Consider the following 22,621-nt stretch of genomic DNA (forward strand, 5'->3'; position numbering starts at 1 on the left):
AACGTCGTAGTATTTGTTCGCACGTCACCAACTTTCTACACCTTCTCAAAATAATCCCCCCCGTTGTCAATGCATTTCTGGTGCCTGCACATCCATTTATTAAAAACATCTTCAAACCACTGACAATTTTTTGTTGTATGTTTATTTTACTTTTTATTACTCTCAAAACGACGACTCTAAAGTAGTCTTTTAGTTTTAGGGAAGTATGCAAAATCCAACAATTATTCATTTGTTGAAAACTTAACATGTCCAACTCAAATTCTGTGTTCCGACCATTACTTGGAGCAATCTTGGTTATATATACGATGTTTTCAAGATTCTCTGCAAGATGTGGGCGCTTCTTGCGTATAGCATGCAACAAATCCCGGCGAACTACCTGAAAAATGAAGAAAAAAAAATCGTTAAAGCATTTTCAAAGAACAAATAATTAATTTGATTTTTGGCTTATCAGTGCCAAAATACCTATGTATACACAACGGAATGAAGAAGTTATAATTTATTATAATATATAGTAGTATACAAATGTTTTATTTTAGTTATAATTATGATTAAATAGGCCCTTATGAAATTTTAAATTAAATTTTTTTTTTTACATGTACCCAAACTAGACATACCTTGCAGTAGTAATTTGTATTCACCGTACAGCCATTTTTCACAATATGAACCAAAATAACCCCTGATATATCCATAAAGACCATGCACATTACTTTTCCCATAGACTTGACAACTTTTGCTTTCTTCGGAGGGGGGCTTCATCTTCCAACCATGGACATCCGCTTACTTTCAGGTTTTATTAATGGACCCACGTCTCGTCTGTTGTGATTATTCAGCTCAGAAAAGTTGGATCGGCCCCACAACGGTCCAGGAATTGGACTGATGTTCGAACACGAGTTGCCATCTGATCCTCAGTAAGTAAGCTAGGGACCCATGAACATACGTAGGACATACTAAAGTTCTGTGTTAATATTCATATGGACGGTGCTTTACCACATCCAACTAAATATCTTTGTTCTTCTAATCTGTGTTGACGGTATTTTTTACAGCAGCCAGTAGTTGTTTGTCTGTATGCGTCGGTCTCCCACGGGACTGACTTGAAACACCCGAAAATCGGATGTAAAGAAGACATTCATATATTTTTCAGTCGTCTTAAATTGTTTTAAGGTCTGTACAGGCGTCATTCCTAAATCTACACAAACTGGATAGCATTCCGGTGCGCCGCAGCGTCATTCCGGTGCGCCGTAGCGTCATCAAACGTCGACATTTTAATCCTTTTCTGTGCAGTATGCATTTCAAATGCTCGGTAAACTGATTAAAATGACGCAATCAACATGAAATTTTTAAAAATTAATAGACCAGAAATTTAGATAAGATAATTTTTGTCACAATTTAATTCGAATAATAATTTTTAATTTGAAATATTGCGCATTTCGGGGGAAATTACAGTTTTTGGTGGTGCGCCGAAGCAAACATTTCATTTAAGGCACAATAAAATCCTTTCTTGTTTATTTTGTACCATAAAAAGTAAATTAATCATGAATGATAAAATTATTTGAAAATTTATAGTCCATTATTTTCCAGAAAAACGCTTTGACGATTTTAACCACACTGAAGTAATGCTTATAGGAATTCCAGCAGATTTAATTTTCAAATATTCTATAGATATTGTATACGATAAAACATCTTTTTAAAACCAACGTCGAGGTACTGTTATAAAGAATCAGAATGTTTTAACAAAATTGATTAAGCAGAAAGACGGTAACCACACTAAACTCCAAAGGCATCCCGGACATAAGTAAGTGCGTAAAAAAGGATGACTGGCGAAGCGTACAAAAGTGTTGAAAATATTAGACAATAATGTGACCAATGGAGGGTAAGCAAGGCCCATCAGACTGATCAGACAATCATTATGAAAATAAATAGTTGTCAAGGAAAAACACATCTCTACTGACATAGTTTTTTTTTACTTCTACTCTGTTAATTTTTCGGTCAAGCGATAAACCTAGTTGTGTAAAGTACCTTTTTTTCGAGAGATTTCTATAAAAAGTGTGTAACATTTTGATTAATTTAAGAGAGCTTTAAGACTCTAACTAATATCAAAAGAGACTGTAAATAGATTTTCATGGACAGAAAACGTACGGTGTTCTATACTTATTTTTTGAATTATTTGTTATATATATTTGGTAATATGACACGATCGTCTTTGAAGTCATCAGAACTCTTCCCTGATTTAGTTCTATAGCTGATGTTATCTGAGAGCCCGTTCGATATATGATAACATCTACATTGTATTGATAATATTAATCACATTATCAATAAATCTAACGCTTTTAATGCTAATATATGCAACGAGTCATTTGAATGCTTAATACTCTATTCCATAAACTACCCATAAAATTCCAAATATTTTCATCTTCTAAAAGTTTTATCTTTTTAAACCAATGATAAATGCGTTGGAAGTCGCCTATCTGTTTTCCTTTGTAACGTTTCAAACATTTCTTATAGATTTAATGACATACATATTAACGATATTTCAAAAAGTCAATTCACAATAGCTAATTTAAATGTTGTACCCGACATGCTTTGCGCATATGAATAGTTGGGTGTTTGTAAGAGTGTATAGATACGATTGATCGCACGGGACTTGCATGAATTTATCGTCCTTTCCAACTCTTTGATGTGGGGAATTTTGGATTAAATGTAAAACATATCAGTATCGGTGTGAATTATCTCATCAAATTTAGTCCCACCTCGGGTGCAGTGTGCAGTAAATCTTGATAATTCCGCCATTTTAGTAATTATACAATCTGAATGTATTCAAGATTATCTTCTAGGGAAGGCTTTGTGTGTTAGGCGACCATTTCCATTTGCAGCAAAGCTTTCTAATTATTTCTCTAACATTAAGCTTACAGTGTTTGACTAGAAAGAAAAACATAGAAAGGGAAAGCACTGAAACGAATTGAAGATAATACATTGTTTACGAATGTTTGTCACAGGACGATTGAATGATATTGGTACTTTGTCTGCAAGACGTAAAACCCTTTCTGCCGGTTAAAACCACATTTTCTATTCACCGTTTGATTTTTTCAGATGATATTTAATTCAATTATGGTGGCTTTGTATTCAATATTATGTATTGATTTTGACCGGATTTTCAGGTTGAAAGTTTCATCACCTATTCGAATGGAAAACTGGATAAAACAGACTACCCTACTCTTGTGTTGGACGCTATCAGGATTTTTTAACCTTCCCCGTCGCTTTTGAACAAGTGTGCTATTGTTTTTATATTTTACAGGTCTATTCCTTGTGACAAGACCGTTCTAAGGGTTCAACCAAAGACCTCCTGTCCATGACCTCAGAGTTTTACCAAATATTTCAAATATGTTTTAGTATACTGAATACGTCTTTACATAGATTGACTTTTTTTTTTATATCATATCTGTTTATTTTTCATATAATATAAATTGTTCATATATTTGGCCCAGTTTAACTGTTGGATATCATTTTAATAGAAAAGTTTGCAAAATATTTTCTTTTACCAAGAAGAATAATTCATAAACTTGTAGCAATGCGAAAGCAACCTTTCAATGAGCAAATACGTGTTTTCACAATTATGTCTCAAATGTATTCAACAATGCAAAAACAAAGAATGAAAGAAGAAAATTTCTTAGGTCAATAATTTCGAGAGACAAGATAACAAGTATTGTCGAAGGCCAAGATAACCAATCATTTCTTACGACATTGTCGAGGGACAACATAACCAGTATAGACCTTTTTCCTGTGACATATTTTGCCTAGGAGTTATTCCCCTTAGCCGCCATCTTGTAGGGCAAAGTATTGAATTTACCTCTTTGAGCAACCAATTTTAAACATGAATGCAAGAAATATATGGGGGAAAATATGCACAATCTTATAATCATGAATTAGTAGAGGCTTTCACAAACGTATATTTATAAGAATAATAGCATTATCTTTACCTCAGTAACCAGTGTAACAAATTGAACTTGGTTGAATAGTGAAGGGATCTGGGAATGTTGCCCTACAATATGGCGGCTAAGGGGAATAACTCCTAGACAAAATATGTCATAGGAAAAGGGTCTAGGGCTACAATAACCAATATGGTCGAGGGCTAAAATAACCAAATTTAAAACTAAAAACTAAATTATTTTTTTAAAATCTTGTCGAGGGCTAAGATAATTAATCATTTCTTACAACATTGTCGAGGGACAATATAACCAGTATTGTCGAGGGCAAAGAAAACCAATCAATTCGTACAGTATGATTGAGGGCTAAAATAACCAATTATTTCTTGGAAAATGGTCTAGGGCTAAGAAAATCAATCTCTTCTTACAATATGGTCGATGGACAAGATACACAGTCACTTCTTACAATATTGTCAATGGTCAAGATAACAAATAATTTCTTAAGATTTGTCGATGGTCAAGAAACCAGTAATTTCTTACAATATTATCTATGGTCAAGATGACCAGTCATTTATTACGATATTTTCGATCATTTATCACGATATTGTCGATGGTTAAGATAACCAGTCATTTATTACGATATTGTCGATCATTTATTACGATACTGTCGATGGTTAAGATAACCAGTCATTTATTACGATATTGTCGATCATTTATTACGATACTGTCGATGGTCAAGATAACCAGTCATTTATTACGATATTGTCGATCATTTATTACGATATTGTCGATGGTCAAGATAACCAGTCATTTATTACAATATTGTCGATAATTTATTACGATATTGTCGATGGTTAAGATAACCAGTCATTTATTACGATATTGTCGGTGGTCAAGATAACCAGTCATTTATTACTATATTGTCGAAAGCCAAGAAAAACCAGACAGTATATTGTCGATGTCAGTCAAGATAACACAGTCATTTAGTTATCTTTCTTTGTCACAGTTGTAGACAAGCTTATCCTGATACAAAAACAAAATTCAAATTTGAAACAATTTTACAGTTAACGCCATTGAAATTACGTGACTTCCATTTTGCTTGGGCATAAATTTACTAGATATATTGGAATTCGAACTTGGAAAATCAGTAAAAATAGCCAGTATGAAAATGACCGAACAATTTGTATGAAAAACGTCAGTCAACATGCAACTTGAAAATATAATGTATAAATTTATTATATAGATTATTGTATCGACCATAGAATTTGCCAAATTTTAAAAGGAACAAGTGATATCCTCGCACCATCGACTTATTGTCAATTGCCTGCTCCGTTTTAGAAGTGGTTTTTTCACAAAGTGTCTTGTTTAGGATTTAAGGGAGTGTAAAAATTTTGAATAAATGTTTCTTCGTTACCTCTGTTTCAGTACCAGTAGTAAATATTTCTTGGGACATCGAATCAGTAGGTAGATATTAACTCCATATCCATGGTATATTGCTGCTAAAAAGAAGAGAAGTGGACGTTAAAAAAGAAATCTTGTTTATCATAAAGATTTGAAAGATTTCGTTAAGTTTTATTTCTAGTGTAATATCCAAAAAAGAAACAGATTTGTCATACTCTGTGATCATTTATTGAACGATATTGTCGAGTTGGTCAAGATTAACCAGTCATTCTATTGTTTCTTCTTCACTTTTATTCTTTTTTTTTCTTTACAATATTGGCTCGATCGATTTTGTTCAAATTTTCAGATTTTTTCAGAGATTATGTATTTCACTCTGAAGTTTGTACCCCCAATTTTGAAAAAATCACTTCCGGTCGGAAGTTATCGCCCTTTCAGTGATTTTTAGAGGGTCTCCTTGTCCATGAGTAAACTCAAAAACGACTTTAGCTAGAAAGCTGAAATTTTTAGAGATGATATAAGACACATTGGTGAGTTGCACATTCGATTTAAGATTTTTCAGACAGGTCCAATATGGAAGCTCGGTAGGGGGTCTAGGACACGATCATGATTGAATTTTCCATTTTGTATCATATCTTTTAACGTATAATTACTAAGACATATTGTATGAAAGACTAATCACAAGCAAAAAGGGGCCAAAACATTCACTAACTGTTTAGCAAGTACATTTGAAGCAAAAATTTTCTCAACAATCTACAACTGTATATTATGATTTTAACATATCGTCATGATTAGGGGAAGGCTAAATCATTGACGCTTTATATCTCGAAAGTGAAAAATATTTTGACAAGTAATGTTGAACAAAAGATGTTCAAAATCATGTTCGGAACAATATGCAATTTTTCATTTTTCGCTAAAAGTCCCTATTAGGGAGTTGAAGGGTTGGCCCCTTAATGTTTCTTTTGCAAATAACTTGAAAACTAAAAAGAATCTCTGAATAGTTGTTGAACAAAAAGTGTTCAAAATCCTAAAAGCTTTGAAATCAAGAAAAAGGGGCTGGGCACTCAAATTAGGGGCCAAAAGGGGTTAAACATTACTCTTTAATCTTGAAAGTGAGACCCTTTTAAATATAATATATATACAAGGGGCTGGGAAAAGGGGCTAAAAGTCTTTTTAAGATAACTCTTTAACATACTGTATATTAAAATAGGGGCCAAAAAGGGGCCAGAATGCTAAATCTTTGACGAAAAATGTTCACCTTTAATAACAACAAAAAGAATCAAGAAAAAGGAGCTGGGCACTAAAATTAGGGGCCAAAAAGGGGCTAAAAGTCTTTTTTAGATTATCTTTGGAAAATGAGCCTTAATGTAGACAGCAAAGCTTAATCATTGACGCTTTATATCCATGTTCAAAATCATGTTCGGAACGATAAGCAACCTTTCATTTTTCGCTAAAGGTCCCCATTAGGGAGTTACCTTTAATATTTCTTTTGCAAATAACTCGAAAACGAAAATGAATCTCTGATTACTTGTTGAACAAAAAGTGTTCAAAATCCTTCAAGATGAAATCATATTAAGATAACTCTTTAACAGTCAATATTTTGTTATACAGTTATCTCAACAATCTCACTGTATATTATGATTTTAATGTCGTATATTACATAATAAGGGGCCAAAAGGGGCCCAAAATGCTTAAACTTTGACGCTTTATAACTCGAAAGTGAGAAATATTTTGATCAGTAATATTGAACAAAAGATGTTAGACAAGCTTATCCTGATACAAAAATAAAATTCAAATTTGAAACAATTTTACAGATAACGCCATTGAAATTATATAACCTTTTGACTTCGATGTTTATCTCAACCATTTTGCCAAAAAGGGGCATAAATCTTATGCTTTATATCTCTAAAATGAGAAATATTTTGATATATTGAATAAAAGATTTTCAAAATAATCAGTAAAAATAACCTTTTATTGAAAATGACCTAACAATTTGTATGAAAAGACGATATTAGTCAATTTTTAATTCATGTCATTTTACTTGAAAATATATTGAATATTATATAATTTCCATTATATAGTAATTATTTTTTAATTAATAATGTACGACGTTTTCATAGACAAACATGGAAGTTCGCAAGAAGAACTTGAGACTGAGAATACAAAACAATTACATGGATATCTGTGAACATTTTTCGGGAATACTTAGCACACACCATTTCATGGTTGAATTCGACTTTTCCGCTCGGCGAGCAGAGTTTTGACGCAAATTTTACGAAGACTAAAGAAAATAAAGACAGCGTGCCATGTATTGTATCGAAATACGTATTTATATTTTGTGTCATATAATTTCCTTGCAAGTGTAAACGAGTTCGATTCACAATCTGGGGGAGGGGGTCCTGTGTTTTAGAAGCCTATTTTGTTTTTTTCACAAAGTGTCAATAAATTTGAAACATTCACATTCAACTCATTTATGGATCTGTAAACATTAGGAAGATATACATTGTATCAATAAATTTGGGAAAATATTATTTATATAATATAATAAATATGGACTCAATGCACGGTCAATATGCATTTATAATGACCCAGGCTGACAGATATTGACCTCAGATACATGGAGTATATCGAACTCGGGCTAGCGCCCTCGGTCGATATACACCATGTATCTGAGGTCAATATCTGTCAGCCTGGGTCATTATAAATGCATATTGACCTACATTGAGTCCATACTTGTATAATAAAAATCTCAATCAAAATCTTATCTCATCTTATCAAGAATCGGACGGAAGACCCACTCGTTGCTCGCAACGAGATCGTATCTAGTTATTTTTCTTCTTCTTCTTCTTCTTCTTCTTCTTCTTCTTCTTCTTCTTCCTGGGTACTTTTTTGTCCGGGAGTGATCTTGTAAACTGTTGATCCGATGTAGGTAAAACCTTTTTAGGGTCAGTAGACATGTTATGTAGATTTGCGGAATCAAGGTCATTTTGTGCGCACGTGCTTGCAAGAGCGCGCACGTGCATCATGTGAAATGACCAATATAATGTATATTGCCTTAACTTTTCTTTTTTTTTTGATGAAATGCTTTGAAACTCATAGTGTAAAGATATATTAGAACTATAGACAAGATGACATGGTCAAAATAGATCTCACGCGCATGCACGTGCGCTTTGCTCTGATTGGCTGAAACTAAAGTCTCTATATCTTTCTTGTTTTTTGACGAAATCCTTTGAAACTTTGAACATAGCCATGCATAAGGATATCCTACAACATGGTATATAGCAATTATCATGAAAACACGTGCATGCACGTGCGCTGCAATCTGATTGGCTGAAACTTTAAATTGCTATCACTCCATTGGTTTTCAACCAAACAGGATAAGATTTGTAACATAGATATATATAATCGACTTCTACAAGAAGGTATGGTCACCATGCACATGCATACATGTTGTACATATCTGATTGGCTGTGAAACAGGTATAACTCCCTTGGTTTTCAACCAAACGGGGTGATTTCTTAGATGTAATTTCAAGAATGAGTATAACGTGCTTGCAGAAATGGGTAAAATCAAAAATACACTTAAATGACCGTTTTTTTTATATACTTTTGGATTATATTTAGCATATTAAAATATATAGATTTGTAGACAATATGATATGGTCATTACGCACATGCATTCACATGCGCAAGTGTGCAATAATAAAATTTGAATGAACATGGTACACTTCTTGGTAAACGTTGTTAAAGTCTCAAATGCATAGAGTTTGTCTTATTTAATTACGCCTACAGGGAATATGATTATAAAAGGGAGTTGGGGAGCGTTTGGGGAACATCTGTAACGGTCCCAGTTACAATTAGCACTAGTTGATTAATAAAATGCCATTGGTGAAACATATGGAGATATCGAACAGTACTCAAGATCAAAAGTCCATAAAACAATACAAAATAGGCCAGGAGCAGAGCAAACACGGACCTCCGAAACATCAGAGTTGGGATCAGGTGCCATGGAGGAGTGAATTTATCTAAATGCTGAAGGCCACGGCAAGAAACTTAGAATAAATTCTGCTTCATATATAAAAAAGTGTTCTGCTGAATCATTATGTTTAATTGTGACAATTGAATTGTAATTTACATGTAGACAAAGGCATAGTTAGGTGTCCTAATCTGATGATACACGTTTGTTGGGTTTGAAATCGACCTCGTATTCTTTTTTTCTAGAAACCATCCGGGTTTCATTTCTATCGCATTAAAACTAAGAAATAATCTGCATACCTTCTATTGCTCCTTTTAATTAATTCAATTATTTTGGATCTAACAAATATTATGCACGGTTTATTTACTATCAGGAATGAAGCCATTTTTGTCTGCTTTTGTGAATTGTGTAGACTATCATTTAGAGAGATAATATGACAACCCATTTTTTTATGGCACAAAAATTCAATTAATTTCAGATAATCTATTGACAATGACAAAAACATGAATAACAATTTATATGAGATTAAGTTGTTACTTTGTTTGTAAAAAAAATAAAATCTCTGTAATTGTTTTCGATTATTCGCATTAATTGAATTCAGAATCCTAGGTTAACTGACTTTATATTTCGATTCTTACGATATTCATATCATTACGATTTTTATGGAGCAACTGTTCAGTAAATGGTCGTTTCATCTTATTAAAAGGCAGCAGGACCGTAGGAATTAAGGATGGAAAGATTTACTCAGCAAGGTTCTCAGTAATCGTGGCGACAAAAGATGAGTGATAGGACCTACTATGGAAATCATTCTTTTTTATTACAAATGCATAACACATCTTGAGTAGAAATTTATCTTCAGTTTAATTAATTCTTATTAACGATTTGCTTTGGAAATTTGCTAAACTTTATGATAAACTGCATGGATTATTTATTTTTAGACTTTCTCCGTAATCTACTTATCTTGTTTTGTACGATACTTAACTTTGAACTGTCATCTGCAGCTTGCCCATATGTATCCCTGTTGCTTTGGTATCAAGAGCTTGAGATTTTAAACTGAGACGTGCTACTGACACATAAGTTGATGCCAAATGATTGTGCTTACTGCTGGGCACCCCATCTCGTGTTTCTTAGGGTTCATGGCTTTTTCACAATTTTTATTATTTCAAGCAATTATGATAATGATGATCAATCAAATTGTTGTTGTCCTCTTAAAAATCGTCCAAAACGTGACTAAAATTATAAATACCTGCATGGGCAATATCTGTTCCAAATATATGCTATATGTTTGTATACGATTCATTATGGTTTATGGAATGTGGAATACGTATAAGCAAACAAACAAAAAGAACAATGCCAGCCAAGGAATCTTATTTAATTAATATCTAAGTAAACGAGTACTCCGGAAATATTATGGTTGTGACGATCGAGTTTATCCTTTATGTCAAGTTAAAAATATCCTGTTGTGAATTTTCCCCGATGAACTTGCTGCAACTTCGACAGTTATGTTTGGTGAATTCTTTAGCATCAAATCTGAATAAATCCCCTAATTTCATTCAGTGTAGGAGCGTGCATAATCAGGTATTTGAAAATTACTGTGGAGTATCAACGAGAAATGGCATCAGATTTTATTTTTTCAGAGACAAAAAACATAAAACTCGGTGAACAAGTAAAAGCGCAGTTATATTGCCAGTTTAATCATTGCTTTGTTTAACATGGTGCAAGAGACTGTTGTATTAAGGGGTGGATCTAAATTCAAATCTGAATTCAAAATTTATTTGAACCTAATCCTGCTGGTCCAGTGGTGGTTACTGTCAAGGAATAACACATTTAAAAAAAATATTCATGTCATTACCACTGTTTACAGAAGAAACATGAGAGATGCTTACAATTGTTATGTTAAAAGAAATTATGCTATAAACATTTTCTTCAAAGAATCATGCACGACAAAGTAATGCTAGCACCAGATGAAGAAAGACAACTCTTATTTTAATATTCTTTCAGTTGTATGCAAATGTTATTTTCTTTTACATTACAATATCTGAACATATTTTCATTCTGTCAGTGAACAATGGATAAGTATGAGGTGAACTGATAATAAAGCTCTGTATTTTTATTTTAAAAAAAATAAATTTACTTCTATGGTTGTTCTGATATTATTTATTTATTTATTAGGTAAACAGTGAGCTGCATATCCACAATGTCCCTCCTCCCAATAGAAGCCATGATTTGATTGGCCCTCCTGACAAGAAGTCTAACCTCCGTCCAGTGGTTTTCCATGTGCCAAACAAAGAGACGCCCCTGCAGCGCCGCTACCGGCTTCTTAGGAAGGAAACACACGACTGGAACCAAGGGTTCTGGGCCAGTCATAATGAAAAATTCTTCAAGGTAACTTTCATCAGGAAAATGAAAAAGAAATAAATGTGGTCTTTTAAAAGATTAACTAAATTATTATTCATGTTTGAGACTGCAAAAAGCAGTGAAAACAGTTTTGATAGTTAGTGATGGAACGATTGTCGCCGACAATCGATTGTCGGTCGTTAGAAGCTCTTCGATGCTACTAATCGATTATAAAATAAATGTCGCCGACAAACAAAAAATAAAATTGTCATACTTTAATTTTACTGATCCAGGTGCAAAGAGCATAAAATAAGTGATGAATGTTGAAAACATGGAAGGATTCTGTGTTTTGTTGATACTTAACCGCCATGATTAAATATGGGGTCAGACTAAAACCAGGAAACTGTGATATTGCAAGGTTTTACTATACAAAGGAAAACATAATTAGTCTTAGGTCAATCTTTAAATGTTATTATAATCAGAAATACAAATCTTACTTCTGGATAACTACTTTTAAAACTTGCAATTTTAACAAATTAAAACTAATTTTAAGAAATAAATACATTTATTAAAATGAAAGGTAGGACTAATATCAGTAAAATACCCATTGCATGGACTTTATAAAAAAAAATCCCACTATGTTTTTAATAGTCCTATATAATTTGTTTAAAGTAAACAAAATATTATTTTCCACTTTTTTAAAAAAGAAATTTCAATTAACATTTTTGAATATTTTATGTAAGTAAATGATTTTTTTGTAAAAGTCTGACAGAAATCTGAGCAAGTTTGAACTATTCTATATTAATTTCATTAAAGTTTAAAATTTCGATTATAATCGATTATTAATCGATTATGCCCAGCCGATTATTACCGATAATCGATTCTGATTTTTTTCCGATTCCCCATCACTATTGATAGTAAAAATATTCAATGTACCCTATAAAGTGTCAAATTTAAAGTGTAAAGTCAGATTTTGAGGAGTTAGATTTCAGAAAAACTCTATATCTACCCTATAAGTAGGATCTAGAAACACTGGTAGTTTTTTGGGACAGGAAATATTTATAAAACGTGTGGATATTAATAAACTCAGAAAAGTAGTTAATACACACATCCTTCTTTGTGCTTAGCAGTGAGTGACTTTTGTATTAACTCTCGATTCTCTAGTGTATATAACGCATTGATATATTAAAAGTAAACATTTTATTTAGATTATTTTTTGAATTGATCATCATCAATGTATTGCAGTATAAACTGAGCTTAAGATGACATCATGTTAGACAAAATATGTAGAAAGTCTAGAATTTTAATTTTTTTCTTGCAATTGTGTCAATTAATTTAATAAGGAAAAAGAAGAGTTTGTGAAGAGGAAATTACGAGAAAAGCGTGGAGAGTTAGACAGCCCCGAGTCTAAACTCTCAGCTGAGGAACTCTCGGAATTCTACAAAAACTTCCTGGACAAGAATTTTGTACTTCATGCTAGCTATAACAGGTACCTTAACAGGCTGATTTCATTGACATTCTGATTTATCCAGTAAGGGTGTATTCAGGAATGTTTTATCTATCCAGTTAGTATTTATTCATGAATATGACTACTCTATGAGGTGAAGACAACAAACTGATCAATCTCTAAAAAACCTACAAACAATTCTCTGAACAGTTCATAAAAATTAAAAATATATTTATTACTATATTAACAGTCAAGATTAACCTAACTTTCATATTTAATAATAACAAATGGCAATACATGTATTAAAAATAAAGATGTGTTCAGAATTTATACTGAATAACCAATTCATTAATTTACTTCCAGAGAATGGTACAAAAGAAATCTTAGACTACTACTTCCAGCGTTTCAAGTTTTCTCAGAAAAAATTTATAATAAAGTTTTCAAAAGGTGAATTTTGTTTTTCTAACTAAAGCAAACATTAATTCTTGTGCCAAGTCAAAGATTTAATTAAAGGGGATTGGACACAGATTTGAAGTTTATTATCTTCAAAATTTTAGGTAGAATGTCATGTACACATCACTTAATGATAAAATTTTGTTAGCATTCTAGCCTCTGATTGTTAATGTCCAAAAAGGAACACAAATAGTTTCTGTTTAATCTGGTTTGGCTTCCCCCCTCTTGACAACCAGCTGAATCATCTGTATCCATGCAATCCTCTCATTTTAGTACTAGTGAATCATAGAAAATCTCCATATTTAATTAATATACCTTTAACTTCAAACAATAAGTCTATCTTACCAAATGTAAACAAACAACATAATTATGCTAGGCATATGTGTCATTTCTTATCTCCCCTCGCTTTCCATCACTTTCGTAACTATGGTTGTATTATTGAGCGGCAAATTTGAATTTATGAAAAGCAACGAAATTTTACACCCACAGTTGTTTTATGATTTTGAAATTCAATTATAAGGAATGACAATTCTTGGCCAAATTATTTGAGTATTACCTGGTTGGGTCAGTTTAAGGGGATACAATGCTGATTCCATTTTGAGACTTGAAGGTATTTTTAATGAAGATGGTTTCAATAGCAATTTAGAACATTGGTTGCGTTTCATGTGGAAAAAAGAATATGCACAGACACTCCCGTCTTATGTTATAAATTAGAAAAAAACAAATATTGAAGATTTTCATTTTTATGATTATTATATAGACATTTGAAAGCGTAAATCTCGCCTCCTTTAAAAACGAATCTAATTCTCTGTTGTAACTGATAAACACATATAACATAAGAGAACATATTGTCAGCAAATACAATTTATGCTGAATGACATTTTTCATACTTTCTGTTAGACAATTATTTACACACTGAATTATCAACGGCTTTTCCCGTTATTTCCCGATCATGACAAGGAGCACACAGCGGGTGTGACCAGTCTGTAATGGGATGCTCACTACTCCATGGCACCTGATCCTACCTCTGATGATTTGGAGGTCCGTGTTTGCTCTGCTCTTATTTTGTATTGGTGTACATGTATGGACTTTTGAGCTTGAAAACTTTCCGTTATCTCCATATATTTTATTTTAATAAGAAAAGTTATTGTATTTCTAACATTTAACATGTATGTCTGCCTTTAATTTGTTCACATATTAAAGTAAGTGAAATTATTGCTTATTATGGAACCGCTCATTAGTAGTTTAAGAAGCGCCATAAAGTATGATTGACCAACATTACTGAGTTACGTAGTCACTAAGTTCCGAGAACAACTTTTAAGTGAAGGAAATAAAAACATTTTGATCTTGGTTTCAAGCATTTTGATTTGGGTTTCCGATGTTAATTTGCCCTTTATAGAAATGTCCGGTTTTCCGTATTGATAAGATAATTACAATGCATAACTTCCGGAGAATTTTGTTTTCGAATTTTATCTAGGGACTTTATTTCACAAAAGATTATTGCGAAATAAAGTCCTTAGATAAATAATTGTGAAGATAAGATTTGACAATGCGTGATTTTCTTTGTGTTTTTATTCAAAAATTGTCTGCCTTATTTCCTTATGAAGGTAAATTGAGGAGGTTTGTTTTATATATCTTCCTCATTTTACGATCTTTTTGTTGAGACAACCTACAGATAAAAAATATATATTTGAAGGGTATGTGTTAAGCAATTGACGCTGAGTTTTGATTGCTCCGTGTTGCAAAATAGACTTGCCCCCGCTGAAATTTCTAAAATCCCGGATATCACAAAGCAGTGGGTCGTTTTCTTAAAGTTATTCTGATTGGTTAAATCTATATTTGTTTGTCTTCTTTGATTTTGGGCTTTCCAGCTTTGATGCTTAAGACATGAGCCACAAAAAAGAAATGAGAAATTCTATCCCTTTTGTTCGTCCAAACGAAGATGGGTACGTGAACAAGTCGAGCGAAAAGTCTATTGTGAAACAAACATGAAAATAAAAAATTAAACCTCATTTAAAAAAAATATTTGAGGTATCTGACACTGATATTTTATCTAACATACTATTGGAATTCTCATGGGTACCAATTGTACTCCGTTATTATCAGACATAATATTACACACAGGCACCTTACGATATATTACTTATTTTTCTACGATATATAAAAGATATACAAAATGTGTATTATTGGGTTAATGGTAATCTAACAACCAAGGTATATGACTTTTTTTTATTAAAAGAAAAATAGTTTATATCTCCCGGTTTATTCGATCTGCAAGAACATGCTATACGCATGAACAATTTCTTAAACGAGGTTAGTTAATTGACAAATATATTGATGAAACAAGAATCAATTGTCTTGTTTAAAGTGATAATTTCGTAAGTTTTATGGTCTTTTATTCCGTGTATTTTTTGAAACACAAGAGCGACTTACCGATAGTACCGATATCGTAATAAATTGATATTATCCACAGGCACCTGACTTCTGTGATATTATTATAACTGGCATTACACAATATCACTAAGGTCTGAATAACAAACATAAAATCACTTTTTGTCGATGCTCATACATTTGTTAATTACGGAAACTGCGTCTGTCCTGTTCATTTCCACAAGAATGTTTCTCAGATCCTCTATAGTTTTCCCTTTATCTCTCCACATGTTTAGGAGCAGTTCTGTGGGACTTCCACTCTGTTCTTCAATCCAGCGGATCTTGTCAAATTTTAGTCCCATTCTCTCCGCCAGACCTTTCCAGTCGCCATTGTTGTCGGAGACTGGGTCCAGGCATAGAACCAGTTTTCTTGTCATTTCACTCTGTTTCTCGTCAAACGGTGTCGGAAGAAGCTGAAACAAATCATATTTTTTTTAAGAATAAAATTAGTTTTCTTAATTCTAGACATGCACATGCGCAAGAACATATACAAACCTTTGGTGCTTCGGCGGCGATTTGAATACTGGACTTTTTAGCCTCGTGTTTGATTTGATAGCATGCGTACTCAACGATGATCTTCGTTACTTCGTTGGACTGTGGCTTATAGGCAAAAGAACAATTAGGATTACAGGAATGCCACACTAATTCAAAATCCAGTTCCTGTAAAATAAATATTTATTTTTAAACACTAGAACACTTTTGATGTTGCTTAAAGCTCAGAGAGACAATTCTAGATTTCTTTAGCCGTAGAGTTACTAATACACTGAAAGCCTTGGTACATTTGATTTCTTTCCCATCAGCTTCCAGCCCTCCGGATCTCTCGACTGATCCAATACCACGTTCTCCCCATTGTCGTAAACAAGAAGTGGAACCGGGCTGTCAACAGTCTTTCGGTTAACTTCGTTTTCTCTGCCTTTGATTTCCTATAGCAATGAATTCAGAAATACTTGTTAATAAACATGTGAACAAGTGTTTTGTGAATTTAGTCAGGCTGAGCGAGTAAAAAGAGTAATTTTTAGAATAAATTTGTAATACTGACCTTTATATCTCTTCCATAATCGTTTATGCAGTAAAGTTTGGAGGTAAATAGGGAAGCCCTCTGTAGCACTGTAGAAAAGGCCACTATCTGAACAGATTTGGCAGCTATGCGGTTCTCTTGGGAAGTTCCAATGAGGGTAAACAAGGTGAAGTGGCGGAGATGTATAGTTACCGAAGACTTCGTGACGCGCCGTTCCTCGTAATCTTCAAGAGTGACGTCACTCCAAGAACCTTGTTGCGTAATATCACCAGTTCGCTTTATTATTTTCCACTTCCAGTTGGTTTCTATTTTATCGGCACAGTGAGGAAATGTAAGTTCTACCGGTTTCTTGAAAGACATTGACGGTTGACATACAACTAAAGGGCTTAATAGAGCTTGTTCTCTTTTTAAATCTGGGAAAAGATTCTTTTCCCAAGTTATTCCTAGGGTAATGGCCGTTTTCTTCTCTAAAGCATCTTTCGGTATTTTGAGCGTCACTCCTGAGATTTTCATTTCACCTCCTTTCATGTCCATTTCTTTGTGCACGAACATCCCTGATTCATGTTTTATTTCTTCGCGACCAGCCTCAGCTTTCACGAGGACGGACGTCGGGCGATCTTGAACATTTTTCTTGAAATATTTCTCATATACATTCATGAACTCGTCTGCAAAATTGGTACTTAGTTTGATGTCATCAGGTGTAGTCTGTTCGTTTTTGGGGTTGTTTTCGGTAACCTGCGTTAAATCCACGACTTGTGACGGAAGAATAGGCCCCCTGTTTGGCGTAGTGGTCAAAGTGTGGATGCTAGTCCGTGTAATAATGCTGATCACATTATTTCTGTTACGGGTCGACGCCATGTTCCTGAAAACACCATTTTCACGCATGTCCAGAGAACCGGTGGTGCTTTCTAGTTCGCTGACGTCAACGGCACTGTCCGTCTGAGGTCTCTCCAATTTTGTTGGTAAACTTCGCAATGGTGTGTCTTTTTCACATAAAATCTTTTCAATGTTTGATAATTTGTCGTTCTGAAGTTTAAGTCTCCGAAGAAAATATAATGTCAGCAATATAATGGCAATAATGAGGAAAAGAACAAAGACTCCAAGAATGATTAACCCAATTATCTGTAAAATGAAAGTAAGAACGATTACTTAGTATTGGCTTATTCCAATTATCTGTTCAATAAGAAAGTAAGATCCTAGTTTTCTGGAAAATTGAAGTGTGAGGCATGGATCGTTTGAGCTACGAGAGGAAATATATGAGAAGTAGCGGGGGTTAAAAGCGAGATTGCCAGCTCGAGACTCGCCCGACCTGTTACTCTCATACAATAAGAATCGTCGGAGTTTTTCAATGGCTTGTGACACGACGTACCTTCATGCTTTTTTGTCCTTGCACGGACCTAGGAATTTTTTCTTTTGAAATATTTTGCATTTACCTCCCCTATTTAGTAAATCCAAAAAGCACATGTTGAATAAATAAAAATTTGGTTGTGAAAGGCATTTCCATCAAGACCACCCAAATTCCCCACTCATCCCAGGAAATTAAACTTTCGAGCTTGGACATTTCCACTTTTTTGCCCATTGGGGGGATTAAATATGGGGAAAAATTCTAATTTAATCAATAAAATGCTATATAACGATTATGTTTCGAACCTTCCTGATTTTATGATAATTTTATGTATTTGTACAAAGCTCATGAATTTTAATAAATAAACAAAAAAAATCCTGACTTCCCAAAAGCAAGAAGTGACATTTATGTCGCTCAAACTCGAGAAACTGTTAAAATCTTTGTAGATCTCATATACAATTGAGGAAGAAACACGTATTGTTTACGAAAACCCTCTTCATTTATACCGCATATCATTAGCTTAGTTCGTATTTTATAACAGCACGTGTTTACTTACATATTCCATGGTCTCCGTTGCCTTGCTTCAATTTGTGTCGCTTCTTCACAACTAAGTTAACAGGTTGCACCGGTGTTTTTCCTAAACATCCTTAAGAGGACAAGGTGTTCCTATGAAAAAAAGTACCGACGATCAATACACGATAAAGAAAAAAAAAATATAGAGTGTTAAAGATGGACATTTTTGTTCAAGAATAAATTTCTTGATAAAACTTGATAAAATTTAAGATTAAATAAACAAGTTTTACTTTGTAAAGGATATTCTCTGACAAGCGAGAGTAACCATGGAATGGAGGGGGAGAGTTCACTAAAGTTACGTGGAGGCGTACCCCACTTGTATCAAATGGGTAAAAGTTGCCACACTTTGATGAGCAGTATACTGAATGTTTTTACTACCTACAGTTTGTTAATCTTGTTCTGTACACATTTTCCTGCGTGGCAGTCCTTTCGACTTTTAACAATTGCTGAACAGAAACTAAGCAATGGCGTGAAAGGCTTAACTATTAAAATTATTTAGGCTTACAAAAAAATTCTTTGGTAAGCCTTTAAACCCCCATTTTGCATGTACACCTATACAAGGTCAAGCAACGCGTTACCCGAGAGGAGGGACCTTTTTAGTCTACGGGTGAAAATTTTATCACATACCGTGATCCAGAGAAAGCGCGATCCAAAACAGCAAGCTGAAAATGTAAAACAGCTTGCCTCAGGAACTCTATAAGCTACGTATCTGACTTATGTTAATCTCAACACAAGGGTTGTACATACATGCATATGTACGTTACTATGTTTATAAATTCCATATTGAAGATATTTTTTTGTCTTTGACAATATTGACTTCAAGGTTTGTTTTTTTTTTAATGAACTAGATGGCCTAACTCTACACAGTTATCGAAACTAACGTAGTATTGAGTGTGGAAGTCTTGACACGTATGGACGGTAAAATGTTAATATCAATATTCTTAATATCTTCCTTAGCACTTACATTGTATAATTGAGTGGTAAAATATAAAACAATAAAGAATACATACCTAGATTTAGGTCCAGATATTGTTTAAGTGGTATGTTTCACTTATAAATGTATACAGGTATATTCTAATCATTTCCATGTATGGAAACCTGTCTACATTTTCTTAGTCATAACTTCTGTACTTCCGGGTGCGGAGAGAAGATTTTATCCCACGGGTATTGACACCTGAACAGGTAAAAATACAGGTAACCATTGAAGCGGAAACTCCACACAGGACATTAGGAAGTTAGCTAGGTTTTTAAGAACCTTTATATATTATATAGAGTTTCTATTTTGTTATTTTGTCAGGTAGAGTATTCTGTCCTTTGATTTAAATTAATAAAGTGAAATCCAGAATGCATTACTCAATTTGTTGTAAAGTAAAGTCTAGCTACTATTTAAAACAGCCAACAGAAATTAATTGAACACGTCATTTATTTGTATTTTATTTGATTTATAAAATTGTAAGGTTAGAATTTGATATTTAATAAATTATGCTGAAATTCTGAGCATTTGAATTATATAAGATTTCTTTTAAATAAGTAAGGACGTAAAAGCAAAATGTTATATGAGACGACAGAGAAATAATACACCTAATACAAATTGTAAAAAGTAATGGGATAGCAAAATAGCAATTTCTTTCCATAGAGGACACATAATAATTTAAAAACAGATAATATACATATACATTTTCAAAAATAAAATGAAAAAAAAATGCATAATCACAAAAAGTAAGAACAAATTTATTTGAATCATTTCATAAAATTCGTTTGACTGCAGACCAGCTTCAGAGTAAAATGACGATTTGCTTTCTTTGAAGCATTTGGAATGATTTTTAACATAAAATTAAATGAAAAATTATATAAGGCACTCATTTCATTGCCCCGGAAAAATGGAACAGAATAACCATTATAACTGTTGTCCATGTTATTTGTCCTTTGATGGATCCGCCCCTCAGTTAAAGCTTCCTTCGTGTATTACTGTCTGTGAGGGACACCGGGGTGGTGGAGAGGTGCGCGGGACCGAGAGAGGCTGACGTCAGCACAGGTACTGTGACACCGGATCTCACGGACACCGGGGGATTTATCGACATAGCACTACTGTATCCTGGCACACGGAAACTCTCTGGTCTTTTCTTTGGTGTATCATCTTGAAAAATTTTACCTATGTCCACCATTTTTGGTGTGCGCGTGAAGGTAGCAGTTTTGTTTTGCACTCCGACAAACTTGACCTTTTTTGTTGTTTCGGAACTGATTGGGGACTCCATCACTATACGGACATTGTTTTTCCTCCTTGTAGAATCACTCTTTCCAATGACGTTTCCCATCCATACATATCGAAAGTATCTACAAATAATTTATACAGCAAGTATTCCAAAAAATAAATTCAGTCTTAAAGTACAGCTAAAAATTACTATATGGATTTTGTTTTTGTCCCTCGTTAATTGAAAATATCTGAGTCTTCAAACATGATCAAAAGACATTCATACAAACCATTTTTAATATTATGGTAAAATATCTTAGTAATTATTTGTTCTTCCCATTCATGTTTCCGGTATATTTACTTTAATAACATTTACAATTTGAGTCCGCTTAAAAACTAGACTTTTAAATCAATAAATAGATAAAGCTTGAAAGCAACGAGAGCACCAGCTATATATTTATTTTAAATAGATAGCCTCAGAGAGTAGAACTGAATACCTTTTCATTACCTGACAGTGACGTCCCTGGAGAGACCATTGTGACGTCACGGCATTGTGCTAAATATTAGAACACATCGCTCCCCCAGAAATCAAAATGATCATTCTTGCTTTGGGATTGGACACTTTTCTGTTCTTCCTGTTGTTCTCTCGCTGAATTGGTATATTTTCTCTGTCTAGAATTATTCTTTTCCTTTATCTCTGCACACTTATTGTCCGTTTTACTTGGATTTGTGGGCTCCTTCATTTCATCGTCTGAGGCTCGGACCTTTATCTTCGTCTGATTGTCAGTCTGTGGTATCAGCGATGGCTTACGGTCGGGTGGTTTTCTCTGAACTCCACGCTGGTAATCAAAGTCTTCAGCTAGGTCTATAGCCTCCATGTCTTTACTTTTGCGCAGTTTTTCCTCTTTCTGGTCATCTTCAACAGATTCTGTCGTTATTTCTGATTTTTTACTGGTAGATGACCCCATTCCGGTTTTTGAGCAGCTGAAGTTCTCTTGCAATTGGACTTTCTGACAGAAGCATCCAAGCTTATCTACATTGTATACCAAGTTTTTCTTTCATATAAATTTACGATGAATAGCGCTCTGCCAAAGGCCCGAAAATTTAATCGATCTTTAAATTTTATTATGTTCCCCAAACGAAGTTGGGGAACATATTGTTTTTACTCTGTTTCTTATTATTATGTTCCCCAAACGGAGTTTGGGAACATATTGTTTTTACTCTGTTTCTTATTATTATTATTATTATTATTTTTTTTCTTATTTGTTCTCCGGTACTTTTTTGTCCGCGAGTGTTTGAAACTGTTCACCCAACTGAGCTAAAACCTTTTTAGGGTTAATAGGTGTGTAGTGTAGGTGTGCGGAACGAAGGTCATTTTGCGCGCATACGCCTGCACGTGCGTGCGCGTGAAATAAGTGAATTGACTGATATACTTAATATAGCTATAACTTTTACATTTTTTGATGAAATGCTTCGAAACTCATTACATAAGGATATATTGAAAGTGTTAATAATATGACACAGTCAAATTAGC

General features: G+C 33.5%; 3 protein-coding genes across 4 annotated transcripts; 1 reads left to right on the plus strand and 2 right to left on the minus strand.

Moving 5' to 3' along the window:
- The first annotated feature begins 10,742 nt into the window (after nt 1-10,742).
- LOC134266997 (cytochrome c oxidase assembly factor 8-like) lies at nt 10,743-13,529 on the plus strand. Its single transcript, XM_062749224.1, has 4 exons — nt 10,743-10,871; nt 11,466-11,678; nt 12,974-13,119; nt 13,441-13,529. The coding sequence occupies exons 1-4, from the start codon at nt 10,770-10,772 to the stop codon at nt 13,526-13,528; spliced, it is 549 nt and encodes a 182-aa protein (XP_062605208.1). The 5' UTR covers nt 10,743-10,769; the 3' UTR covers nt 13,529.
- A 2,502-nt stretch (nt 13,530-16,031) lies between these two features.
- LOC134267005 (netrin receptor UNC5B-like) lies at nt 16,032-20,130 on the minus strand. 2 transcript variants are annotated; one of them, XM_062749233.1, is made up of 6 exons: nt 19,907-20,130; nt 18,880-18,969; nt 17,000-18,100; nt 16,740-16,883; nt 16,456-16,620; nt 16,032-16,373 (listed from the first exon to the last, which is right to left on the minus strand). In XM_062749233.1, the coding sequence occupies exons 2-6, from the start codon at nt 18,886-18,888 to the stop codon at nt 16,077-16,079; spliced, it is 1,716 nt and encodes a 571-aa protein (XP_062605217.1). In that variant the 5' UTR covers nt 18,889-18,969; nt 19,907-20,130; the 3' UTR covers nt 16,032-16,076. The 2 variants fall into 2 exon arrangements, with proteins under 2 accessions (XP_062605217.1, XP_062605216.1); XM_062749232.1 differs by having other exon boundaries at nt 18,880-18,989.
- A 285-nt stretch (nt 20,131-20,415) lies between these two features.
- Nucleotides 20,416-22,180, minus strand: LOC134266998 (uncharacterized). The gene is made up of 2 exons (XM_062749225.1): nt 21,596-22,180; nt 20,416-21,230 (listed from the first exon to the last, which is right to left on the minus strand). Exon 1 carries the CDS (start codon nt 22,053-22,055, stop codon nt 21,651-21,653), a length of 405 nt encoding a protein of 134 aa, XP_062605209.1. The 5' UTR covers nt 22,056-22,180; the 3' UTR covers nt 20,416-21,230; nt 21,596-21,650.
- Nucleotides 22,181-22,621: the final 441 nt, after the last annotated feature.

Source organism: Saccostrea cucullata, unplaced genomic scaffold, assembly GCF_032062105.1.
Source record: "Saccostrea cucullata isolate Sc308-1 unplaced genomic scaffold, CSIRO_AGI_Scuc_v1 ctg306, whole genome shotgun sequence".
Lineage (NCBI taxonomy): Eukaryota > Metazoa > Mollusca > Bivalvia > Ostreida > Ostreidae > Saccostrea > Saccostrea cuccullata.